The sequence below is a fragment of the Scomber scombrus genome, chromosome 21 (assembly GCF_963691925.1).
Source record: "Scomber scombrus chromosome 21, fScoSco1.1, whole genome shotgun sequence".
Classification (NCBI taxonomy): Eukaryota; Metazoa; Chordata; class Actinopteri; order Scombriformes; family Scombridae; genus Scomber; species Scomber scombrus.
Window position 1 is genome coordinate 21952191 of NC_084990.1, and position 23579 is coordinate 21975769.

Genomic DNA, 23579 nt, shown 5'->3' on the forward strand with positions numbered 1-23579 from the left:
CTCATTTGATATCCATCATGCATAAAATGCCGCCATGCCTCCCCATCCAAAATATTTGAAAAGAAATACATTTTAGAAAGTGTTCAGATAACTAGAATATTTATTTTCCGAGCATCTTGGCACGCTGAACTTGCGTTAGATGATAAGATTTACTCGATAAGTCTACAAACCAATATAAGGCAGTAGCCAGTTAGTTTAACTTAGCTTAGCATAAAATCTGGAAGCAGGGACTTCTATAGCTCACTAATTAATAAGTCATAAGTTAATAAGTCGTTTGTTTAAGCTGTACGAACTGAAGTATAAAGATTACAAGTTGCAGTTTTAGGCGGGTTTGTGTGCTTGACTTTTTCTTGTACGATAACTTCCTGAAGTGTCCGCTGGTTGCCTGGCAACCTTACAGCGATGACAAGACTTCAGAATGCAATACAATGCAGGAAAGCAATGAAATACTTTAAAGTATCAGTCAGACCTTCAGAGAGAGAGTTGCCACTTTTTTCTTCTCTCTTTTCTAAATGTGTTAACAATTTAGTGCTGCGACGAACTGGCAGAAAAATTAAACTATTTTGATAATCAATCCATCATTTTGAGTCGTTCTTCGGTTCCAGCCTCTTAAATGTGAATGTCTTCTGGTTTCTTTAGTCTTCTGTGACAGTAAAAACTGAATATCCTTATGTTGTGGACTGTTAGTCGGGACAAAACAAGACATTTGAGCTTATATCTTGGGCATTTTCTGACATTTTAAAGGCAAATTGACTAATTGATAAGTCTGACAGAATAATCAATAATACAAATAATCAGTAGCTCTCTCAAATGAACCATTATGTCTTGGGGTTATAATCGGATTCCAAGCCAGCACACATCTTCCTTCTTATTAATGTATTTGTTAGAAATGCACATAATATATTATACTGTTATTAGCTGAGAAATAAGTGTTATATTGTTGAAATTAACTCTCTGTTTCTCTGTCACCAGAACGGCTACACACCGCTCCACATTGCAGCCAAGAAGAATCAGATGGAGATAACCACCACGTTACTGGAGTACAGCGCTTCCACCAACACAGTCACACGCCAGGGAATCACTCCTCTGCACCTCGCAGCGCAGGAAGGCAACGTAGACATAGTGACGCTGCTGCTGGCTCGAGACGCTCCTGTTAACATGGGCAATAAGGTGCGTTCACCATTTCTACAGACGCGTGTGTGTGTGCGTGTGTGTGTGTGTGTGTTTCTTACAGGTAAACATGGTACTTACAAGATGAAAAGTAGTATTTAGTGTGTGTTTGAGTGCTATAAACAAGTGTTTAATGGCCAGGGCCTTAATTTTACTTCCAAAAATTAGTATCTTAGTGCAAGATTTGTGTTTATATTGCCAATTATTTCTTTTGGCATTCAGTTTGCAATGTCTTCTGTCTTTTATGATTTGTCACCATAATACATACACCTTTCATCTTCCTCTCAGCAAGTATTATTTCTCTCTGTCTCTGTTGTATCTTATTATATTCAGTTTCTTTATGTGCCTTCATCTCTTGACTCTGCCTGTATATTTAACCATCTGTCAGTCTGTATATTTAACTGTCTCTCTCTCTGTCTGTCTGTATCCTCAGTCCGGTCTCACTCCGCTCCACCTGGCTGCTCAGGAGGATAAAGTCAACGTTGCTGAGGTCTTAGTCAACCACGGATCTACAATAGACCCTGAAACCAAGGTAACTGTCTCTTTTTGTAATGGTTTGTAGAATATGACAATGCAAGTCTTGTAGAGTGATTATAGTTTAAAAGTATACTCAATAAATTATCAAATGTGAGGATTCAAGGATTCAATTTGAACATATCTTTTATATATTTATCTATTTCAAATCTTTGGATTTTGGACTAAACAAGCAATTCAAAGACATCACCTCAAGCTTTGACACTATTTTCTAACATTTTATAGACCCTAGTTTAGATAAATAATGGTCAATAAGTTCAAAAGGCAAACATGTTTTCTTACTTTTGTTACTTTATGCTGCTATAAACCTGAGACTTTGACCATAGAAAGCACATATTAATCTGTACAGTCAGTATGTACTTTTATTATTATATACTTATTATATTATTTGTGAAAAACTGCTTTTAAACTTCTCAATCTATGCCTTTCCAGATAGTGTTTTTTCCTCCTTTTTAATATACTTTACCAGCAATACAGAGACTGCATGTAAGAATTACATTGCATAATAAAACCTATTACTCTGTATTTTAATGTTTAATCTTCTCGGGCCTTACAGAGATCAAAGTTATCCTGTTTTATAAAGCAAATAATGAATAATATTATAATAAACTAAAAATATAAAACCAAATTATAATACATAATAATCTAATATTGACAGAGAAGAGCCGGTACTAGCACTAGCGACGGGATGATCCTCTCTTTGCTGATCATATCTTGTGAATGACTTTTGTGTCCTCAGTTGGGTTACACTCCTCTCCATGTGGCCTGTCACTATGGCAACATAAAGATGGTCAGCTTCCTGCTGAAAAACCAGGCGAAGGTCAACGCTAAGACCAAGGTAACCATTTTTTTATGTTTTTCTGACACTGTTTAACACTGAATTTGCCTCTTTGCAGGTGTATGAATATAATGTGTGTTTTTTATATTATTGTATAACCCTCTCTCTCTCTCTCTCTCTCTCTCTCTCTCCCTCTCTCTCTCTTCATCCTCTCTTACAGAACGGTTACACACCTCTCCACCAGGCCGCACAGCAGGGACACACACACATCATCAACATGCTGTTACATCACGGAGCATCACCCAACGAGCTCACCTCTGTTAGTACACACTCACATTACCAACATATAAAACATGACTCTGGCTTATGATCTGTTCTCTGTCCACCAGAAGAACCAACTACATTAGAAAATAAGATTAAATTAAAGTTTTAATACACTCTAAGAACAGTCATTTTGATTTGCTGATGTTGTTACATGTATTAAAAAATGACTCATCTTCTCTATTTTTCTTAATTTCTTCATGCAGAATGGGAACAGTGCTCTGTCTATTGCCAGGAGGCTCGGCTACATCTCTGTAGTTGACACACTCAAGGTGGTCACAGAGGAGACTCTGGTCACTCAGGTGCGTATATGTGTGTGTGTGTGTGTGTGTGTGTGTGTGTGTGTGTGTGTGTGTGTGTGTGTGTGTGTGTGTGTGTGTTTAAATATACATGTTGGCCCCGTTGACTGCATAGATGTTGACTCCTTTATTACCATAGTTGAAAAACAGCTGACTAATAATTGTCTAAATTCCTAAATTGTGCAGCTAAAAGGACAAGGCTTGTATTTGACACAGGCCTTCATTCATCATTTTCACAGTTCCAGCTGCACGTTCCAGCTCTGTCTGCAGCTAATGAAAATTAATTATTGATGTTACTGCTGTATGTATGGGGGAAATAAAAAGCAAAGCAGAAGAGATCTCAGGCAGGAGCTGATTTAGTGTGTTGATCAGAAGTATTTCACACACTAGTTGTTGTGATGATTCAGTATTTACAGACAAACTGATGATGATGATGTGCAAAAGTGCACCGCTGTGGCAGTAACACACAGTATGAGCACTGTGTGTTTTTTCACATTATTATAGAGAGCAAAGTTCAAGCATCTTTGTATAATAAAGAGAGACAAACCTATCTAAAGAAATCACCTCTGGGTGTCATTCTGCTCCAATCTGTGGTGCATTAATAATAAATAAATATAAATAAATACATCAGTCAGTTTACAAAATTAAGATGATATTTGCAGGTTTTACTGTAAATGTCAGGCTGGATGCAGATTTTGTTGTGCAGTATGGTTTATAGGAAGGATTATGATTGGTTGTCAGCATTTATATCGATCATCCACCATCCAACTTGAGTTAGAACAATTTTTAAAACTATATATTTATAGTTATAGTTATAGTTATAGTTATGGTTCTTGGTGTGGACGGGCCTTTACTCTGCCAGTACAATCATGTCATACTCGCCACTCTGCTACTCTGAGTGTAAGAAACACAATTCTCCCTCTCTAATTAGATTCACTTTAATTGCTGCTTTGTCATTTTTTTCCTTCAGAGTTGAGCTGCTGTCAATAAAACTCAAGTCTTCCTGCAGTAACGTACACATAAAACCCATCCAGTAGCCATGGCTCCGTTGTCTGGCAGAGGCTTTTAATGTAAAACACCTGCAGGAAATGTTTCATTGACAGCAGCTGAACAGTGATTGATAAAACTGCAAAGTAGAAATATGCATTTTTGCATTATTTGCGTTAAAAAGAGAAACTTGGAGTAGCAGATTGATGAGTATAACATATTTTTGTTGTTGTGCTGATGGAATTGAAGATGTTAATTATGTTGGATTAACATTGTGAGCCATTAAAATATGTTTTTTTGCTGTTTATTATCTGAATACCGGCTTTTATTTGAGACTTTTTGGGTAATAATTGACTATTTTTTCTGGTGATAAGCACAGAAAATTGGACTACAGGAGTAGCTGTAAATGGCTACAATCAAGTCAACATCAATACCTCATTAAGAGCGTGTCTCTAATCAACAGACTGTGACGGAGAAGCACAAGATGAATGTTCCCGAGACCATGAACGAGGTGTTGGACATGTCCGACGACGAAGGTATGAAATCCAGTAACATAATAGCTTTACATTAAAACTTATTGATGTGTGAATTAGTTTAAATCTATCGGAGCAGTTCTCCCTGTGCAGCCTGACACAACCTCAGTGGCAGAAATCACGGAGAGGCAGCCAAAGTGTATAAAATATCAGGTTGAGTCACATTTGGCAGGTGGTTACAACTCATGGGCCGCGATCCCAGTGCTGGTCCCCCTCGGCTGCCAGATTTCCCTCTGGTTGCCGGGGAAACGTAGTTATTTTGTTGTTGCTGGAGCTCTTTTTTTTTTCTTACTATTAACTTATTTCATTTTGTTTCATCATTTGACATTTGACTTGATATATCCAGCCACTTTAAAAGTTATCCAATAAAGTCATTCTACTGTTTTACCACTAGCAAAAAAAAAAAAAACAGTTTTCTTTTTCTTTTCTTTTTAATGTGCTGTAATGACACGCCATTTTCAATTCTTTCTTTGATTATGATTTTGTTATGAATATGATTTTTCTCCATTTTCTTTTTCATTGTTTTGTTTTTCCTTTCTTTTCTCTAACCTTTCCCTCCATCCCAATCACACAGTCTGTAAAGCCAATGTTCCCGAAATGATCACAGAGGACTATTTATCTGATGTGGAAGAAGGTATTTTTTCATCTTTCTTAATTTACTTCATTTTTTTTGTTCTTTAAATCACTTCTTTTTCTTTTCTACTGTGTCAGTCCTCTGTTTTTAACACTTTCTGTTTCTTTTTATTTTTCATTTAACCCTATATATTATTTGAAAGTAGTAATAGTAGGGTTTTGTTGTATGTATAGAAGCTTATTTTCTACAGAGTTTAGAGTTGGGGTCTTTTAAATGGCAGTATTTTCTTGTGCTTTCCTTTCATAAGTGTAAATCCTTTTTACTGTACATACACGACACACACCATACTGTACTCGAGTACTCTCCGCTGCAGCTTCCCTCCTTCCACTCTTTCGCACTCTTCTAATGAAAAAAGCCTCCACTGTTTTCATGCATCGAAATGCAGGGAATACGCCTTTTTTTAACCCGGTTGCCATGCCAACTGTCTGCATATGGCGTTTGCAGAGTGTGTGACAGATTTCTTTTCAGTCCGTGGAGTACACGCACACACACTTGATCCTTTGTCTTCGGAGGCTTGTCAGTGACGCTTCCATTGTAGTTTCACACATTCGGGGCCAAAGCAAACACTGCGTCAGCTGCTGGTGTGAGTGTGTGTCTTTATGTTGCGAATCTCTCTTCTCTTTGTCTCCAGTTTGGCTTAAAAGCTGCTGAACTTGAACTCTGACTGACTGTCCCTAACGAGACACAGACTGTGGGTTGGAAAAGCTCAGAATTGATGTGTCGAGAGTTTTTTTTTTTTTTTTTTTCAATCAATAGTTAGTTTTTATTTTTGCCTGGCTCATTCTTCCCGGCGGTGTTTTTTTGCTAAACAGTCTGTGGTGATGGTAAAGAATGGAAGGCTTTCATTTTTTTAGGTAGTCACATGTCTCTCGCTATCTGCAGTCGGTAGTTTTAATAGCAGCTGAAGTACCGCAGTCTGCTGAAATCCACATTTCTGCCATACAATTGAAACAATTCACTTTGTCACAATGGTTTATTATATGTGTGTGTGTGTGTGTGTGTGTGTGTGTGGACAGATATTGTGAGAATATCAGGTGTGAGATAGAGACGACTTTTGCTGCTCTCGTTTATGTTTATTACAACATATTTATAAATGCAATATTATGTAATGTAGTCATTATATAAAATGCTCTATGCAGGATATCATAATGTGCAGGTATGTACCATGAATTGCATCTGTGAGTGTCTTTTTAGTGGCAGTAGATGAGGGAAAAAGCAGAATAAGAGAGACTGAATGGGTAGATATGAAGGAAAATGAAGAAGGGAAAGCAAAACAGATAAAAAAGGAACATTTACTCAGACTCTTTAACCTCATGACATAAGGATTTTGCATGATTTCAAAAAAAATATTCAAGATATTCCCCCGACTGCATACATCTTAGTACAAATAAATGGTTGAAGGTTGATTTCTGCTTTGTTTAAACAGATATTGATGTTGGAAATATCTGCATCAGCTATTCCTGTAAGTCCAAAAAGAACGATCTAACTACAACTAATTCAAATAACCGGTCTGAAGTGGTGCAGCATAACTGATATAACTAAACTGCGTGTGTGAACTTGTTGCCATTTTTAAAATACGTATTGATTTATATTTATATTTATGTGCATGTCTGCCGCTACACTGAATTTGTGTTGAGTGGTTGTTGTTGTAGAGCTTTAGCAGAGTGTCCCATCTTTAGTGTCAGATCTAAAACTGTATCGTGTGTGATTGTACGCACACAAACACACACACACACACACACACACACACATACAGTCACACACAACCTCACATACCAGCTGCGTAACAGCAATGATTAACATCTCCAATAACACACACACAGTCCATGATCTAAATCAGGAAGGCCCGCAAACCCCGTGTAGTTCCTCTGAAACTTTTGAGAGCTCTCTGAAGAGTTTTTCCAGATATGTAAAGTGTTAAATTAATATTTGGTCAACATGGATATAAAATGTGAATCACGAGATGAATTAAGTATTTTAAAAGGCGATAACTTAATTACAAAAACCCTGGTTTTATTTGCCAGGTTTTTTTATTTCTCCAATAATCAATACATTCCTGAATCTTCTGTGTCCACTGTTGTTTTTAGGTGAATGAAACCTCATCTTGTCTTTTCATCTTTGGCCCCTCATGCCTCTATTTGGTTTTGGCATTTCAGTTTCTAAATATAGCACCTGTTATTAAAAAAATAGAGGCACCAATGAGGCAACTTGTTCATTTGTTAACTAGGAGCTGATCAGTTTATTCTAACTATCATCAACTTATGATTTTACAGTTGGACTCCAATTTAAGTAAAAAAAGAGTACTAAAATCTTAATTGCAATCCATTGCAGGATTCAAAGGTTTTAATAATTTATCTCCTCTTTCTTCTTCTTATATGTGTAGTGGTGTACTTCTAGATTAGAGTAAAAAAATAAGGATTAGAAAAAAGAACTATAAAAGAGAGAAAATAAGATTAGAAACACTATAAATATACACATAAATAAATCAATAACTATGAGATTCACTGAAGACATAAGACTGTACAATATAAATAGTGTGTAATGAAAGCCTGTTAAATCATAGCAGTATGATGATAATATAAAAAAAGAACTATTCAGCATCACAATTAAAGGTGTAGAGTATAAAATAGATTAAAATAGCTAAAAATTCAACAAAACAATACAAAAAGCTGTAAAAACAAAAACAAAACCACAACAATTAAAATGCATGCATTGTCAATGTCAATGTCATCTTTATTTATATAGCACATTTAAAACAGCCAATGGCCTACCAAAGTGCTTTACAGTAACAGTTGTGCAACTAGAAACATCAAACTTTGAGTTTAGACTGATAAAAGGCTTTTTTATGAAGTCAGGATGTATTCAGATTGGTGGGTTGAAGATTTTGATTGTAGCTGCATTTCACATTGTGAGAATCAGCTGTTATGGACGTGTTAGAGTATGATGGAGGACGGCTGTTTCAGCTTGAGGACCAAAAGTTTTTAACTTTTGTGTGGGACAGTCCAAAATTTCTCAGTATATAGAGGTCTTTACTATAACAGATTGGAAACTTGGTCCAAAAGAAGGCCAAAGATCACTGTTACCTCCTGTGAATTATAGTATTTATCCAATAAAGAATAGTTTAGACTATTAAATCCAGACTGACCACATCAGGGTCTGACAGCTGGACGTAGCAGTACAACAACAGGCAGGCAGATACCGTCGCATTTACCCCAACTTAAACTGATGCAGAGATATTAAGGTTTACAGTCACTGTTACCTCAAGAAGTAATGAAAAATGTTGATTTGTCATATAGTGATTTGTGATGCACAAAAACAGCTGAATGAGAAGTTGAGGGAAGGACACAGAGATTGAGAGGAAGGGGAATGAAGAGGATGAAGTCATTTGAGCAAATGCACAGTAAAGATTTAGTAGTGTTTAGGAGATCAACAGATAAACAAGCAGACAGATAGGCAGAGCAAGAGGAAATGATCAAAACTAACAAGACAATTTATGCAGAAACTAGTGTAACCGGTGGTGTCAGACGTTGTGTTTAGATGAAGAAGTTCAGACCAGGACAATTTGGGAGGCGGTGTTTGTTTATCCTGACAACAGAAGAGAATAACAAAATCCTCTGGTCACATGATAGTTGACATGAATAACTCAAGCTCCCCTTCCACAAACTAAATGACACAGAAACATGTTTACATACTGCACAGACAGCTAACAAACAGAAAAGATGTCAGTAGGAGTACATAGACCTGTCACAATAAATGGATGATATGTTGTCTCAGAAATAATCGCGATAAATTATATTATCGCCATGTGAGGATCATTTTATACCACTGATAAAATGATAATATAATAGCATAATATTATGGACCAGGACAGAGGGTGCTACACACACACTCCCATTATGTTTGGGGACAGAGTTATTTACCTTTAATTCTTCTGCAGTCTCCACTCAGGACGTCACAGTGAGGAATGGAGGACACTACTCACTTAGACAATGTGACATGAATAGCCTCTTAGCTGCTAATGTGAAGTATGGCATCACTGAGGTCAAAAAAATGCTCATGCATCATACGATAAGTCGATATATAGACGTGATGATGCCGATAATTACGTTAATGTACGATAAGTCGATAATCATTATGACAGGTCTTGGAGTACAGTGACTAAAGTGGAGAGTCTCATACGTTCCACATATTGACTCTGGAGGAGCGGTATGTCAGGTCAGGTGTAATTATAACAGTCTATTACTAATGATTATTTAACTGTATTACACCAGCACACCCACTACAACGATGCACAGTTATAAAATCAAGAATTAAAAGTGTTAAAGTGAGTTAAAGTGAGCATATACAGCACTCAGTAGATGCTGCAAAGGTAGAGTTAGATGTTAGTCAACTTGGTTTGAGTCACACACCCACTTACTATTTCTGTCCTGCTGTGAGCTCTAGGTGTCTGTGCAGAAACTCTCTCTCTCTCTCTCTCTCTGTCGCTCTCTCTCTCTCTCTGTCGCTCTCTCTTACTCACACACACACATAGACACACACACACATGCTGGATAATCCTAGAGAAGGGTGGGTAGGCGGGAGAAAGCTGATCTGTTTGTGTGAGCACCGGGCTGTGAAAGAGAGGAGAGAGACAGAGAGAGAGAGAGAGGAAGAGAGACAGAGAGAGAGAGAGAGAGAGAGAGAGAGGCAGAGAGAGAAAGAGGAAGAGAGACAGAGAGAGAGAGAGAGGAAGAGAGACAGAGAGAGAGAGAGAGAGAGAGGCAGAGAGAGAGAGAGAGGAAGAGAGACAGAGAGAGAGAGAGAGAGGAATCGTATGCACAGGAGAGAGAGAGAGAGAGAGAGAGAGAGAGAGAGAGGAAGAGAGAGAGAGGAATCGTATGCACAGGAGAGAGAGGGGGGGGAGAGTTTAAGGGAGGTTACGAGCCGAGGAAGAAAGTTAGTGCCGGGGTGAAATCCTGCAAACTGGACGGCCGGCTGAATGAAGTGTTTCAAAGCAGGAGGTGAGTTTCGCCTCCTCACTTTTGCTCCCATTCAGGCTGAGAGGAGAATCCCGTAGAGTAGTTTGGAATGTCGCCAGATGGGGTCTGTAGAGTGTGTGTGTGTATGTGTGTGTGTGTGTGTGTGTGTGTGTGTGTGTGTGTGTGTGTGTGTGTGTGTGTGTGTGTGTGTCAGAGAGAAAGTTTAGGGGGGGAGGGGTGCTATAGCAGCAGGGGATGAGGTGACGGAGGGGTGGGGGGTAAATGGTGGGGTGGTAGAGGCGTTGGAGGGGGGTCTCCGGTGCTTTTGTGGTTGTTGGAATGCCTTCCCTTTTCTTTCTTTCTCTCTCTCTCCCTCTTCGTCTCTCCGCCTGCATGCACTTGCTCCCCTCTCCCCTTTTGACTCCTCCTCTTTTCCCCTCTTTCTCTTTCAACTCTGCGGTCACCAGTTCATCAGTAGGTTAGGATCTACAGTACATCTGAGGGGACTAACATGCGACTAACTGTTTTCCTGCTAGGCTTGTAACGTATGTCTCAACTCTTTTTCTTTTTTAAAAAAAAAGCTTGAATGAAGCACTTAATTTGTTTTGGTTTGCCATGATGGAAATATTGTCCTCTGTATGAATCTGTGGTCTGTAAAAAAAAACTACCTGAGCTTCACTTTAATTCAATATAAAGCCGTTAAACTGCTTTTATTGCTGTTGCTGTTAGTTTATTACGCTTATCTGACACTAAATGTTACTGACAGCAACACGTTTTGTTGTTTCCAAGCTTTGCTGGTTACTGTTAACCTGTGTTTTCTGTCTATAATGAGAAAAACGAAAAGCTTTTAGTAACAGCAGGACTTTTGTTTGTGTGTGATTGTGTGTGTGTGTGTGTGTGTGTGTGTGTGTGTGTGTGTGTGTGTGTGTGTGTGTGTGTGTGTGTGTGTGTGTGTGTTGGACCAACGCTGAACTGGAAAACAGCCTCTGGGCAGAGGCTGAATTGATCTGTCTGTCTAAAAGAGAGCTAGCCTATTATGGTCTGTATGGATGACAAAAACAAAATAAAATTAAAAAAACAATAAAAACACAGTCAGCAGTGTTCTCCTCTGCTAAAGTCTCTCAGATGAAGCAGGATATGTTCCTCGCTCAAGGGAAACTTCACAGCAGTTATTGAAGGATTTAATGAGAGGACAGCATTACTCATTCATTCATTGTGTGTGTTCCACCACCTCGGAGTTATGAACTGGTCACAAACTTGCAACAGAAGAAAGAAACTTAAGACTCCAAGTCATATTTTCTTTCTCTAACTTTGCTTTTTGAACCATCAGGTGATGATGCAATGACGGGGGACACAGACAAATATCTGGCCCCCCAGGACCTGCGGGAGCTGGGCGACGACTCGCTCCCTCAGGAAGGCTACATGGGCTTCAGTGTTGGTGCTCGGTCGCAGAGGTAAGATACACCCCAGTCCGTTATCATTACTATTACTGTCTATTGCATTTCTATATCAGTTGTTATCATATATATTTGGATATATTAACTTAGCAGCAGCCTTGTGAGTAATCCCTATGTTAGAAAGTTGTGATTGAGGCCAAGTGCAGGATTCAGGATTCAGGTGGTTGCAGGATTCAACATATAAATAGCACTTTTCTTTACAGCACAAAAGGAAATGGCTCACGCTACATTACAAAGCAAAAAAAAAAAATCTGGCAACTGCTCCTCTACTCCAAAAAAGAGAGGAAACTTTTTTTTTTTTTTTTTTTATACACCAAAGAAGCAAAGCTCTGCTAGAAATAAAAGTGACAGGGTTTATGGGAATTGCGGTCTCGTTTCATTGCTGGCATGCGATGACATTACCACCGTAGACTCCTTTTGTTTATGGTATTTGGGCATTTATTTTGATGGGACACATTGAAGTTAGAAAGTCTTTCAAAGCTCGTCATCCGGTGATAAATAGAGAGCCGGAGCCATGACATCACGTCCAGTTAGCCTCCGTTCGATAAGCTTCTCTAACTCGATGCAAACTCTCATTCAGCGTTTCTTTCATCGGTCTTTCTGAAAACATGAAGCGTGGATTGAAACATATGCTAAGATTGCGCTGCATCCACTACAGCAAAAACTACAGTCCTCATTAAAAGAACTACAAAAACTGCAGCTTCGGGTACATGCATGTAGATTTTGTCCATTTCAATGAAACTCCCCAATGCTTTCCTTCTAAAGTTATTTTACTTAATAGTTGTAATCTGTGCAGTGTAAAGACGTATTCAGTGTTCGCTCCTCTCTGTCCTGCTGTTACTATAGACGGACTCATCTCCTCTGTCCAGCTGTAATGTTTATCCTACAAACATCTAGCACTTATGGGAAGCAGTGTACATTATGACATTAGATAATTTTTCAGAAAACTAATGTCCTTATCTAAACATATGACGCAAACCACATGCCATACTGTTGAGTAAGGTTCTGCTCCAAGGCTGGATTTGTAGTTATTAGCATAGTTACACAGTTTTTTAATCATGTTTTCCTTCTTCTGGAACAAAATTCGGAAGTTCTGGTTTAACTGGAGACACATTAAATACTTTGTAATAGATGTAAAAACAGGGTGGAGAAATTTGCAGGTTTGTTTTCCATTCTCGATAAAATTGTGAAATCAGGTTTAAATTAATTCTCAGGATATCGAGAAACAAGATAACAAAGAGGATTTACATTATTCTGACTCGTGACTCGTCTCACACACATTGACATGCAGTGAAGAGTCCCCCCCCCCCCCCCCCCCCCCCCCCTCGCCAGTGCAAGGTTGTAGGTCACTGCCTGCGACTGTTGAACTTTACGCTCGGCATAATGAACGTACGAAAATATTGACACTTGTGCAACGGGGCCGGAGAGGGAGGGGTTATTGAATATCTGAGGAGTGACACACATGGAAGCCGAGCCACAGGAAATTAGGAACATGTTCGATTTCATGGCCTCGAGCCCTGCGTTAAAACTACAGATCAACACACATGTGGGATGTCTGCGTGTGTGTGTGTGTGTGTGTGTGTGTGTGTGTATGTGTGTGTGTGTGTGTGTGTAGGTGTGTGTGTGTGGGAAACCCCAAGCTTAGGACTGGTTTAACAAATTACTGGTTCTCTGCAGGGGTGGATTCAAGTCACTTCCCTTCCAGTTCAGTCAATTTAGGAAGTGGATTATCTGCAAAATATCAAAGCCGAAAATCCATCTCCATCTAAAGAAGCACATTTATTGACTATTAGAGAGTTCACTGAAAGTTCTTACTCTATTCTATGTCATTTTGTTGTTGTTGTTTGTGCTCTTTTTCTCTGTGATAATGGCAAAATGTTTCTAATATATCACTGTATTTGATGTTTTTAACACATTATCCATTTTTCATCATGAAAAAACAACAGAGTTGCAACGTGGGATGAGTAATTGAGTCCAGATTTACCTTTTAGAGGCTGTAAATTCCAATTTTTAAGGTTTATTTTGATGATTATTCTCAACATAGAAACACAAGAGTCTCTTGGATTATTTCCCAGTTTTATAAATTGTTGATATGGTCATTATCATTCTTACATGTGATCCAAAGCTGCTGGTTCTATGGCAAAGAAAGCAGCCAAAGATGCAGATAAGAACCAGAGCAATTACATGAAGTGTAACTTTGAGCTGCAGCTCGCTGTTTGCAGCAAATGCAACAGAAAGTTCAGTGATTGGATGTTTCTGATCCAGCTGCTCCTTAGGAATCTTAACTTCTCTCCTTAAAGCTGCAATAATGAATATTTTACTATTAATAATGGATAGAAAGACTACTCTTAATGTTAATGTTATTGCTCGTAGTGACAAACACAAAGAAAATGCTCACTTGGCTAGTGTTACAGAGCACTTTAGCATCTTTCAGCTAATTGTTTTGGTTTTTATGGCTTCTAACTTTACTATTGTGGTTCGCTCTCGCTGCTTTCATCAACCTCGTTTCCAGCTAAAAAAAAAAAAAACCTGTGAGAAACACACTGCACTCTACCTGTCCAGCACTCAACAGCAGAAGGACAAAGTTTATGACCAGCTGAAGACACTGGAGCGTTTAATTGCTAAAAAAAGTTGTTTTTCTCGGGAGATCAAACCAGAATTGAAAGAAGGATGAATATTGGACCCAAATTCACCAGGAGGACTCAAACACAAGAGTCAAATATTTCCCTCGGGAGTCGGTGCAGACCAATAAAAAGCCGAAAAAGAAAAATAATATTTGTCAAGTAGACAGAGAGATGATTTCTAATGTTGCTCCGTGCTCACCAGATGTTTAAATAGGCAACTGTTCACCATAAAATCTTTAAAAGGTGATGTCAATGTTGTGTTTACAGCTTTTTTCCACTGTGGACTAAAAAAATGTTAGTTAATGCAGATTTTCGACATAAACAGGCCTTTTGACCTTTTATCGAATAACCAGAAACTAACTTTTTATATGCAGAGAATCAACCGGACCCAATAAACTCGTCTCACTTTGCAACTCTGCAGTGGATCACTGAAATTGAAATGAGTGTTAGAGGTAGGGACTGAGACTGAAAATGAGGAGTTTATGAGGTAGTTAGTCTTAAATGGGAGTTATGCTCCATAGTTTCGGTCAGATAGCGAGCAGTTATGATACCAGGCAGAGTCAGGAAGTCAGGAAGCATCTGACATCATTCTACCAACCTGCATCTCTCTGTCCACTCCTCTGTTGTTTTGTTCATGATCTTTTATTCTCTCCTCATGTCCGTTCTTTAATGTTAGTCCCAAAGTCAGGTAAGGCTAAAGGCATGAATAGGTCTCCCTAAACCAACCCCCTCCCCTCCATTACCTCTCCATCTCAACCCCTTTCCCTTCCCCCCATTACACCCATCAATACCATGACTTTGTGGTCCAGTGTGATACATATTTACTGTGTATGTTTGACCCATTTGACTACTAACTTTGATGTTTTGACCAGTTTTATGTTCTTTTAACACTGTTGTATGTTAACATCAGGCACTGTGTTGTGTACTGTGGTTCTCTCTTGTGTGTGTGTGTGTGGTCTTTATGTCCGACTCCTTACTTTCAGTTTAAAAAAAACAAAAAAAAAACCACCCCGCTGGGTTCTTTGCTTATAGACAATAGACTTGTGTTTGCTTTTGTGTTTGACTGTGGTTTTCATTTACGCCTTTGTGGGTTTGTCGCAAAAAAACGTTGAAGCTTTTGCATTATTTTGGTTTCTGTGTGGAGTAGTCCCTCATCAAGCTTCCAGGGACCTGAACTGATAGATCTGTAGGCAATAAAGGATGCTATTGCTGCCTTTATCAGTTTAGTCTCATCTAGTTTACCACAAATAATGGATAGAGCAGAGTGATTTAACTGTGCTCTGTGTCAATGACTGTTACTGGTGAGAAAGATATATACTTATATTATAAACAACACACATTCTCACAGGTTAAAAAGTACAGTTTTAAACAAAGAGTCAGACAGTCGGATGGGATTTTATGTTTTGCCAACAACAGAATCAGAAAAAGTTAATTCTCCATTACAACACACACACTTAAAATAAAACATATATACATGTCTATAAAAACACATAAGAGTTAAGAACATTATGACTTATTTACAGGAAGTGGAAATATGTATATATGGGTCAGTGACAAATAAGGGTTGGCAAAATGAGCAATTCAAAAATATCTTTAAAAATTGTCTTAAAAGCAGCATCAGGTTTGTTAAATGTACATTTAGTGTTTTTGTGTTGTTTTATGTCATTTGAAACATTTGATATTTGCACCATTTGTTTACCAAATATAAGACTGAATGCAGATTTTTTTTCTACATTTAAATTTTAAAGCATTTTGTCAGTATTGAGCAGAAAATATCTTAAAAACAACCATTTCTAAATAATATGTGACAAATTAAGTAAAATGTGTTAAAAAGAACCCCATAGTGTTGCGATGAAAACGTGGATTATATTTATTAAACATTTAGTTCACATTTATTTTCCTGTATATAATCATATTTTTATGACAAAATACTAGTTACACCAATTGGACACTGGGTTGCATCCCGTCATTGACCCCTTTCTCAAATATTATTGGCTATTTTATTAAGTCAGTTTATTTATTTATTTATTTATTTATATCAAACATACTCACAAATACAAAGAAATTCAGTAAAAGTTAGAAATAAAGTCTAATAAATATTATTTGTATAGTATCTTGGCCTAATATGGAAGCGGGATCATAGTTGAGTTTTCTTTAATCCTGTTATCTCAAGATTATTAAACGTGAATCTCATACAACCCTTTACAATCTTGACTTGATAGGATTAAAAAAAATATAATGCAACTATGGCTGCTTTTGGCTTCCATAGATTTTGGTAATTTCAGCATGCAGAGGTGTGTCTTTTTGTGCCACGCTGTGCTACAAGAGCAGCTCCTCTGGGCGAAGGCTAATTGGTTGACATCGTTTAACTCGTGTAGAGAAAATAGCGCTGTTGTAATTGCGGTTGAGATGTTGCAGGCAAACATTCATCCTGTCATTGCTTAGGAATGCTCTTTATTTGCCTCATAAAAAAGTCTCTCTCAAAGCCTGAACACCCATCATCTGCGTACAGTCACCGACAAACGTATTGGGACAGTAAACTAAATCTACAGCTTTAATTTGGATTCATGATCAAAATTTAGCACGAAGCTAATTTTCGACTCCCGAAAGATTGCCGTCATGAAGACATAACAAGATTCCTGTCCTACTACCGTGTCCATTGTCCATCATGTAGTAATCTAGTTAACTTTCATAAGCAACCCTGCTTTACTCAGGCTTTTAGGGGCATTGTGTGGCATGGTGTTGCTCAGACTGAAGAGGCTAAAAGAAGTTGCAGTGTCACTGGTGATGTTTGTGACAAATCTGTATTTTTATTTTTGGATTTCTAGATGTTGCCTTCAGATGTGTTTGGTTGCCACGGATATATTTTTCAATAACAATGCCGATCCTATTGGTTACGTAGCATCCACACACAGATCTCTCTCTGTCTTTTTGGGGTTTTTATGTCGGAAACATGTGATTTCCCTCCTCAAGAAGGTTCTTTCTTGCTTTGCGGTTGTTGTTGTTGTTGTTCTTCTTGTCACTGGTGGCATACAGTTACATTCAGGTTCCTGGAAGCTGCATGCAATTTAATGTGTTTATGTTTGTTTTTTCTGTTCACTTTCATTCCCCTTTACCCCCCACTACCTCCCAATTCCTCCTCCTCCTCCTCCCCCTCACCTCCCGTCTCCATCATTGTGACTGTTGTCTTGGTAATCCGTGACTACTACGGCTACCACACCAAGCCTGCGTTCCTTCAGTTCTGATAGGTCCAACACGTTGAACCGGAGCTCGTTCACGCGCGACAGCATGATGATAGAGGAGATGCTGGCCACCAATAAGGAAATGGTACGTATCATGTACACTCCCTCTCTCTCTTTGCTCCTCTCTTGATCTTTTTCTCCGGCAGTAAATCCACCAGGTCGTTAACTTCACGAGAGACACAGTTCTCTCTCCAAATGTGACCAGCTGTCTTGGTGCTGGGCCAAAAAAAGGGGCTATACGCCAATCCTCTTACACCTGAGTTGGCGCTGGCATACGGACGACCAATCCCCTTACATTTTATTGAAAGAGGAAATGAGATTAGTGATTAGTGCCGCTATCTAAGAGGAATTACTGCGATGGCCTAGTTTCTGTAAGAATGCCGCAAAATGCCTCTTAAAGTAAAGTCGAAGTTCAGGTGAAACTACAATAAATCCCACGAGCCAAAGAAGAAGTCTGCACTACTCAAAAACCTCACAGTTATAACAAGTGACATTGATGAAATGTGCAATATGAGACGTATGTGCAATGTTTTAATGTATATTTACAGTAAGAATGCATTTTAATCAGCTTTAAATAGACATTATAGGTTTACGTTGGATTTAGTTTTTTACTTAGACAGCTGCTTATGTACCTCATTTTATTAAAATATTTAATTTGCACCAGACATTGATCTCTACACTACTTTTTACCCTCCAAACGAGAGTCCAATATATATTACCGATAAAATTATATTATTAAAATTATATATATTAACCCCCTTGGATGTTTTCCCCTTTTATTGCTTTTATAAATTGAATTAAAGTCAATATAATTTGGCTTTTTTTTTACAAGAATTTACAAAAAAAACCTCTTTAATGTCAAAGTGAAAACAGATTTCTACAAAGTAATATCAATTAATTAAAAATATATAATGTACAATAAGTATAAATATAAATTGTAAGCTTGATCTTGTTATACCTGAGTTTTACTGCTGAAACCGTAACAATGATACCTCATTCTTTCCCCCTTTATGCATTAATGTTAAATAAAGAACTATCCCTAAATAAGATATCATCTAAAATTAGTAAAGTGTATTGATCCAGATCAGGAATTATCTAATCAAACATTAAGTAAAGAATCCCAAGAGTCTGAACTTTCTATTGAAACTTTACGCTTTTCGATACTTGATGCTACAAACATATTTTCAGTCAGTATTAAAAAGTATTTAAGTTTAATAAAGCCTTAAGTGTATATCAAACTTGATCAGAAAAGCCTCTGAGGAATGAAAATGATGAAAAAGTGAAACCGGCAGATCTACAAATGTAATATTTCTAACCCGAAGCGTCGGAGTAGCAGACGTTTCTGAGTAATGGACTGAATGTAACAGCTGGCAATTAACAGCCTGTCTCCTCTCACGCTGCTCCAGATGCTCTGTAAGGAAAAGTCTTTCATTGTAGAGCAACACAACAAGGTAGATGCACAAGTTATCCTGTCAGTGCATGTCACAATATGTCATTTATTTGTATTTACAATCATTTTCTTCAGTTATGCCATCTGTTGTATGACCATGCACATCTTATATCAGAGCGTTTTATGTTCATTTTCAAATCATTTTTATGTGATCATCGTGTAATAAGAAGTCTTTCATCATGAGCTGTTGTATAAAGAGGAACAAATGAAGGAGCGTTGCCTTTCCTCATATATGTGTCTTCAATATAGCCGAACACACTATCAGCACATCAGAACTGGTTATGCTCCTTATTAATTGCGGGACTGATGAACAAAAGGAATGTATTTATAGTGTGGAGAATGTGCCAACCCAAAATCTGTTTGTATTAAAAGTTAAAAGTATATAAAGTGACATTAGTTTATGGCCAAAGTGTTGCTTTCAGTTACATCACATGGTGGCCTTTTAGTCTTTTGGGAGGATGAAACTTAAAATTATTAAATTATATAAGCTTATTTTTTTTAATTATCAAAGCCTGCCTGGAATAGAAATCTTGCATCTGTATTAAATCTTCAGACATACAAAACATCAGACCTGTAGTCAAGTCAAAGGCATCTTATGTTCATTTTCTTAATGTTTGCTATCTTTTGTATATTCTTAAGTCAATAACATTACAGTTAAATATTCATGCTTGTTTCCTCTGATCTACTCATCAAGACGTTTTAATGGTATTCTGCTGAAGCGTTTTATCTCCACATTAGCTTTCTCTTAATGATATCTGTGGTAGTCTTGTAGTTTCTCATGTATAGAAATCATTTTATGACTGGTATGAGGAGCGATGCCCTCCTTCTCCAGATGAAATGTACTTTAAAATGAGCTGGAAAGCACCTGAGTAGTGATCTGAATATATCACACATAACATAGCTAGCTCATTGCTACAAACTCTGTCACACAGTCTGTTTTAGATTTACATCCCTGTAAGGCCTCTTTAACCTTTTAACTTCAGTCAGCAGTAAATTATAACCTTTATTTATCAGTTTTCAGACAGTTATTGAGGACAGCACACTGATGTTATGAGATAAAACCCCATCATTTGTCAGTTTTTGTTTATAAAGTGCACGTCTTCATTTCTTTACTGCACATGATTTTATTTTACTTCCATTCAGATCATAAGCACAAATTATAATTTCTCTACTTTTTTGGCATGCTCTTTCTCTCTCTCTCTCTCTCTCTCACAAACACACACTCATGCATTCCAGTGATCTTGTTGTCTCCCTCCCCACAGCATTTGGCGGCGGCTAAAGACTGCGACAACGACTCCCTGAGGAGATACAGCTGGACGGCAGACGCACTGGATAATGTCAACCTGGTCTCCTCACCAATACACTCCGGGTAAGCATGTGAGAAAGGATGAATGGATAAAAAAAGACGGTTAGGGAAGAAAGAAGGGTTAGGATCAGGGACAAGTCTGGGAAAGGACATAGAGAGAGGGGAAAGGTAGTAAACTCGCTAATGTGAACACAGTGTTCTGCAGAAGAGTGCATGGGAAAGATTAATGGGTGGGAGGGAGAAAAGGAGTTGAAGGGGGGAAAAGAATTTGTCTTGGTTGCCATCTACCTGTTATGTATTCCCAGTCTGTCTTCCCGATTTCCTCTTTCCTCATTTTCTTTCCACCTCGAGAAAAACGGCTCTTTACCTGCAGAGGTTTCTCTTCAATCGTCTCTCAGATTGTCTGTTCTTTTCAAATTGTAAATAATCTGTTTGCCTGAATACAAAAAAAAAATTGCACTTCCCTCATTTCCAGAAAGAAAGGAGCCTGAAACTAGCACAAACTACTAGGAATGCTAATGCTTATGATCAGGTGAATGATTGGCCATTTTGCACCTAACAGCAGAAATGAGGGAGGTGTAATTTAAATGTCTCCTTGGTAACGGTCTTCTCAGTGGTTTATTCCAATGACAAAGCTCTGTTGTTGACCTGTCACTCCTGCAATGCTTTGTCGTCCATCCTGCAGTTTTTCCTCTCCGCTCCCGCAGTACGACAGCAGGTGATTGACTGTGATTGATTGCCCTCTTTTCCTTTATTTTTTTATTTTTGTCACCAACCACCACCAAGTTTGTCTTACCCCCCCCCCCCACCCCAACCTCTCCGTTTCCGGTGACATCACACCCTGTCCTCTCTGTTCACTCATAACAGCTGTGTGTTATTTACTCTCCTCCCACATGTTATTATACAGACTTGACATAAAGTGGTTTGAGTTTTGTTCTTTTTTCGGTCTTGTGTTTATTCTTTTATTTGTTTGGAGGGAATTTGTTGAGTCTCAAACTGATCTGAATTAACTTTATGTTGCAAGATCTGACTGTATTGTGATTTTTTGAAGAGATTGAAAGAATGCAGACTTGCACTTTAGTTGCAGCTGGATCTGAACGTTTGCTACTCTTTGACGGACAAATCAGCTAAAACAATCACCGATCAATAACCAATTAAATACAGTCTTTTTTGTGTGTTTTAAGTTGTTGTTTTTGTGAAGGAATCTTTACATTTGCTGTGAACAATCACATTTATACCCTCACTTTTTTGTTCAACAGTTACATACAAACTAACATCACATCTCAGTCACCAAAGTGCATGGTGTGGTTATTCATGAGCTGGTGTGTGTGTGTGTGTGTGTTTGAGTTTTGGGGTATCCTTCTTTTAAAGTTGCCCTGTGGAGTTTTCTTGTAAAGACACAAAAGGTATATTTACATTGACTTACCAAAATGCGCTGTGTGTGTGTGTGTCCTATCTCCTTAATTTCATAACGAAATTACAAAAGCCGATTTTTTAAAGTATTTTAACTGCTGCCGTGTTCATCAGGGTTTATTAGCCTCCAGTTTCCTACTTTACTGCGACATGTAGATCAGCGAAATAGTGAAATAACCATCGGCAGGACGGTGTATCACATCATCTATGTCCTTTTTCACATGCACAAAACTCCACAGAGCACCTTTAAATTAAATTGAGTACTACCTTCTAATATGGGTAAAAAAAACAAAACAAACAGGTTGCATTGGAGCCTCCTGTGTTGGCTGTATTTAACATTTAATCTGCACAAAATGTAAAGACAAATCTATTCATTTTCTGGAATAAAAATGGTTATTAAAATTATAATAATCACTTTGCACATCATCATATATGAGTTGATTTGCTACCTGATAAAGCGTGCTGTTGTTTTTTGTTAATTGAAACCAACATTTTTTTAAAGTGCAATCACAGCCAACACAGAAACCTCCACATGTATATTCCTCCCTCTTTCTTTCTCTCTCTTGTCTTTTACTCTCACTTACTTTGTTTGTGTTTTGAAGACCACAGCATGGGATGATGGGACGTCACCTCTCTCCATCAAATATTGCTGTTAAACCAACATGTATTTTACCTTTTATCCCATCTTTTTTTTTCTATATACTTCCCTCTCCCTCTTTGGTTATCTCTTTTTCTTCCTTTGTGCTTCTCTTTCTTTCACCTTTCCTCTCACTTTCACTTCACTTGCCTCTCCCTGTCTCCTCTGTCGCTCTTTGCCTCTTGCCTCTTCTCCTCCTTTTTTTCCTTTCTTTCTGCTCTCCATCAGGTTCCTGGTCAGCTTCATGGTCGACGCCAGGGGCGGCTCCATGAGAGGAAGTCGTCACAATGGCATGCGCATCATCATCCCTCCTAGAAAATGCACTGCGCCCACCAGGATCACCTGTCGACTGGTCAAGAGGCACAAACTGGCATCGCCTCCCCCGATGGTGGAAGGAGAAGGCCTGGCTAGCCGATTGGTCGAGGTCGGCCCGGCAGGAGCTCAGTTCCTCGGGTAAGGCTTCATTTTTTCTTTAAACCTCACTGATATTGTTTTGGGTTTCTTTTTGGAATCTGCTTAAGTGCTTTTTTTGGTGCACTTACGTTCAGTGACTCGACATCTCCTTCCCTCTGCTTTTCGCCATCGCCATTTCCAAACATCTGCGTTTATATTTTGATAAAAGTGTGAATGTGTGTATGTGCATGCATGTGATGAGGTGTAAAACCTGCTGTTTAATTAGCAGTTAAAGTGTAATTGTTGCAGTTTGCTCGCCCCTCAAGCAACTTTGTCCAGCTGTGTTTCCCTTTTGCAAAATAGAGGAAACATCACTATCTGACGTAAACGTTGTTACAAGTGCAGATTGTAAAACAAACGAAAGGCAAAGTTTCAGTTTTATATACAATAACACTACATGTCAGGAAGTGTATCACAACCAGTGGAAGCTACATATAAAAACGTATTCCCAAGACTTTTTATTACCGGTTTAATTCCTTCTATTAAAGTGTAAAAACAGCCAAACAAATGAAACCTTAAAGTCTGAATCTGACAAAGATTATTCAGAATTAGGTTACAGATGGGAGGAGTATGTGGACGATTGTGGAGTAGCTCAGCTAATTAAAGAAAGTGTTTATAGGGACCAAACAGGATTACAAATGGGTGTGAATCTGATCCTTAGTGTATTTACTGTCTAAACAATCAATGAACTACTAGATATTCACTCACAGTGTTTAAATAACATTCAGCTTGAAAATCCTTGAAACACTTGGACCATGACGGTTGGTGTCAGTGAGCTTTTCT

At 38.2% G+C, this 23579-nt stretch overlaps 1 protein-coding gene across 3 annotated transcripts in view; it reads left to right on the forward strand.

Moving 5' to 3' along the window:
- LOC134002965 (ankyrin-3-like) overlaps positions 1-23579 on the forward strand; it is a 165040-nt gene that overhangs the window by 106045 nt on the left and 35416 nt on the right. For 2 of the 3 annotated variants that reach the window (XM_062442037.1, XM_062442036.1), the window contains 10 exons: positions 973-1170; positions 1604-1702; positions 2444-2542; positions 2703-2801; positions 3010-3105; positions 4553-4625; positions 11545-11668; positions 17520-17622; positions 20250-20356; positions 22572-22796. In XM_062442037.1, coding sequence (XP_062298021.1) covers positions 973-1170; positions 1604-1702; positions 2444-2542; positions 2703-2801; positions 3010-3105; positions 4553-4625; positions 11545-11668; positions 17520-17622; positions 20250-20356; positions 22572-22796 — 1223 coding nt within the window. Of the gene's footprint in view, positions 1-972; positions 1171-1603; positions 1703-2443; positions 2543-2702; positions 2802-3009; positions 3106-4552; positions 4626-5196; positions 5257-11544; positions 11669-17519; positions 17623-20249; positions 20357-22571; positions 22797-23579 lie in introns of all 3 variants that reach the window. The other variant, XM_062442035.1, reaches the window with a different exon arrangement.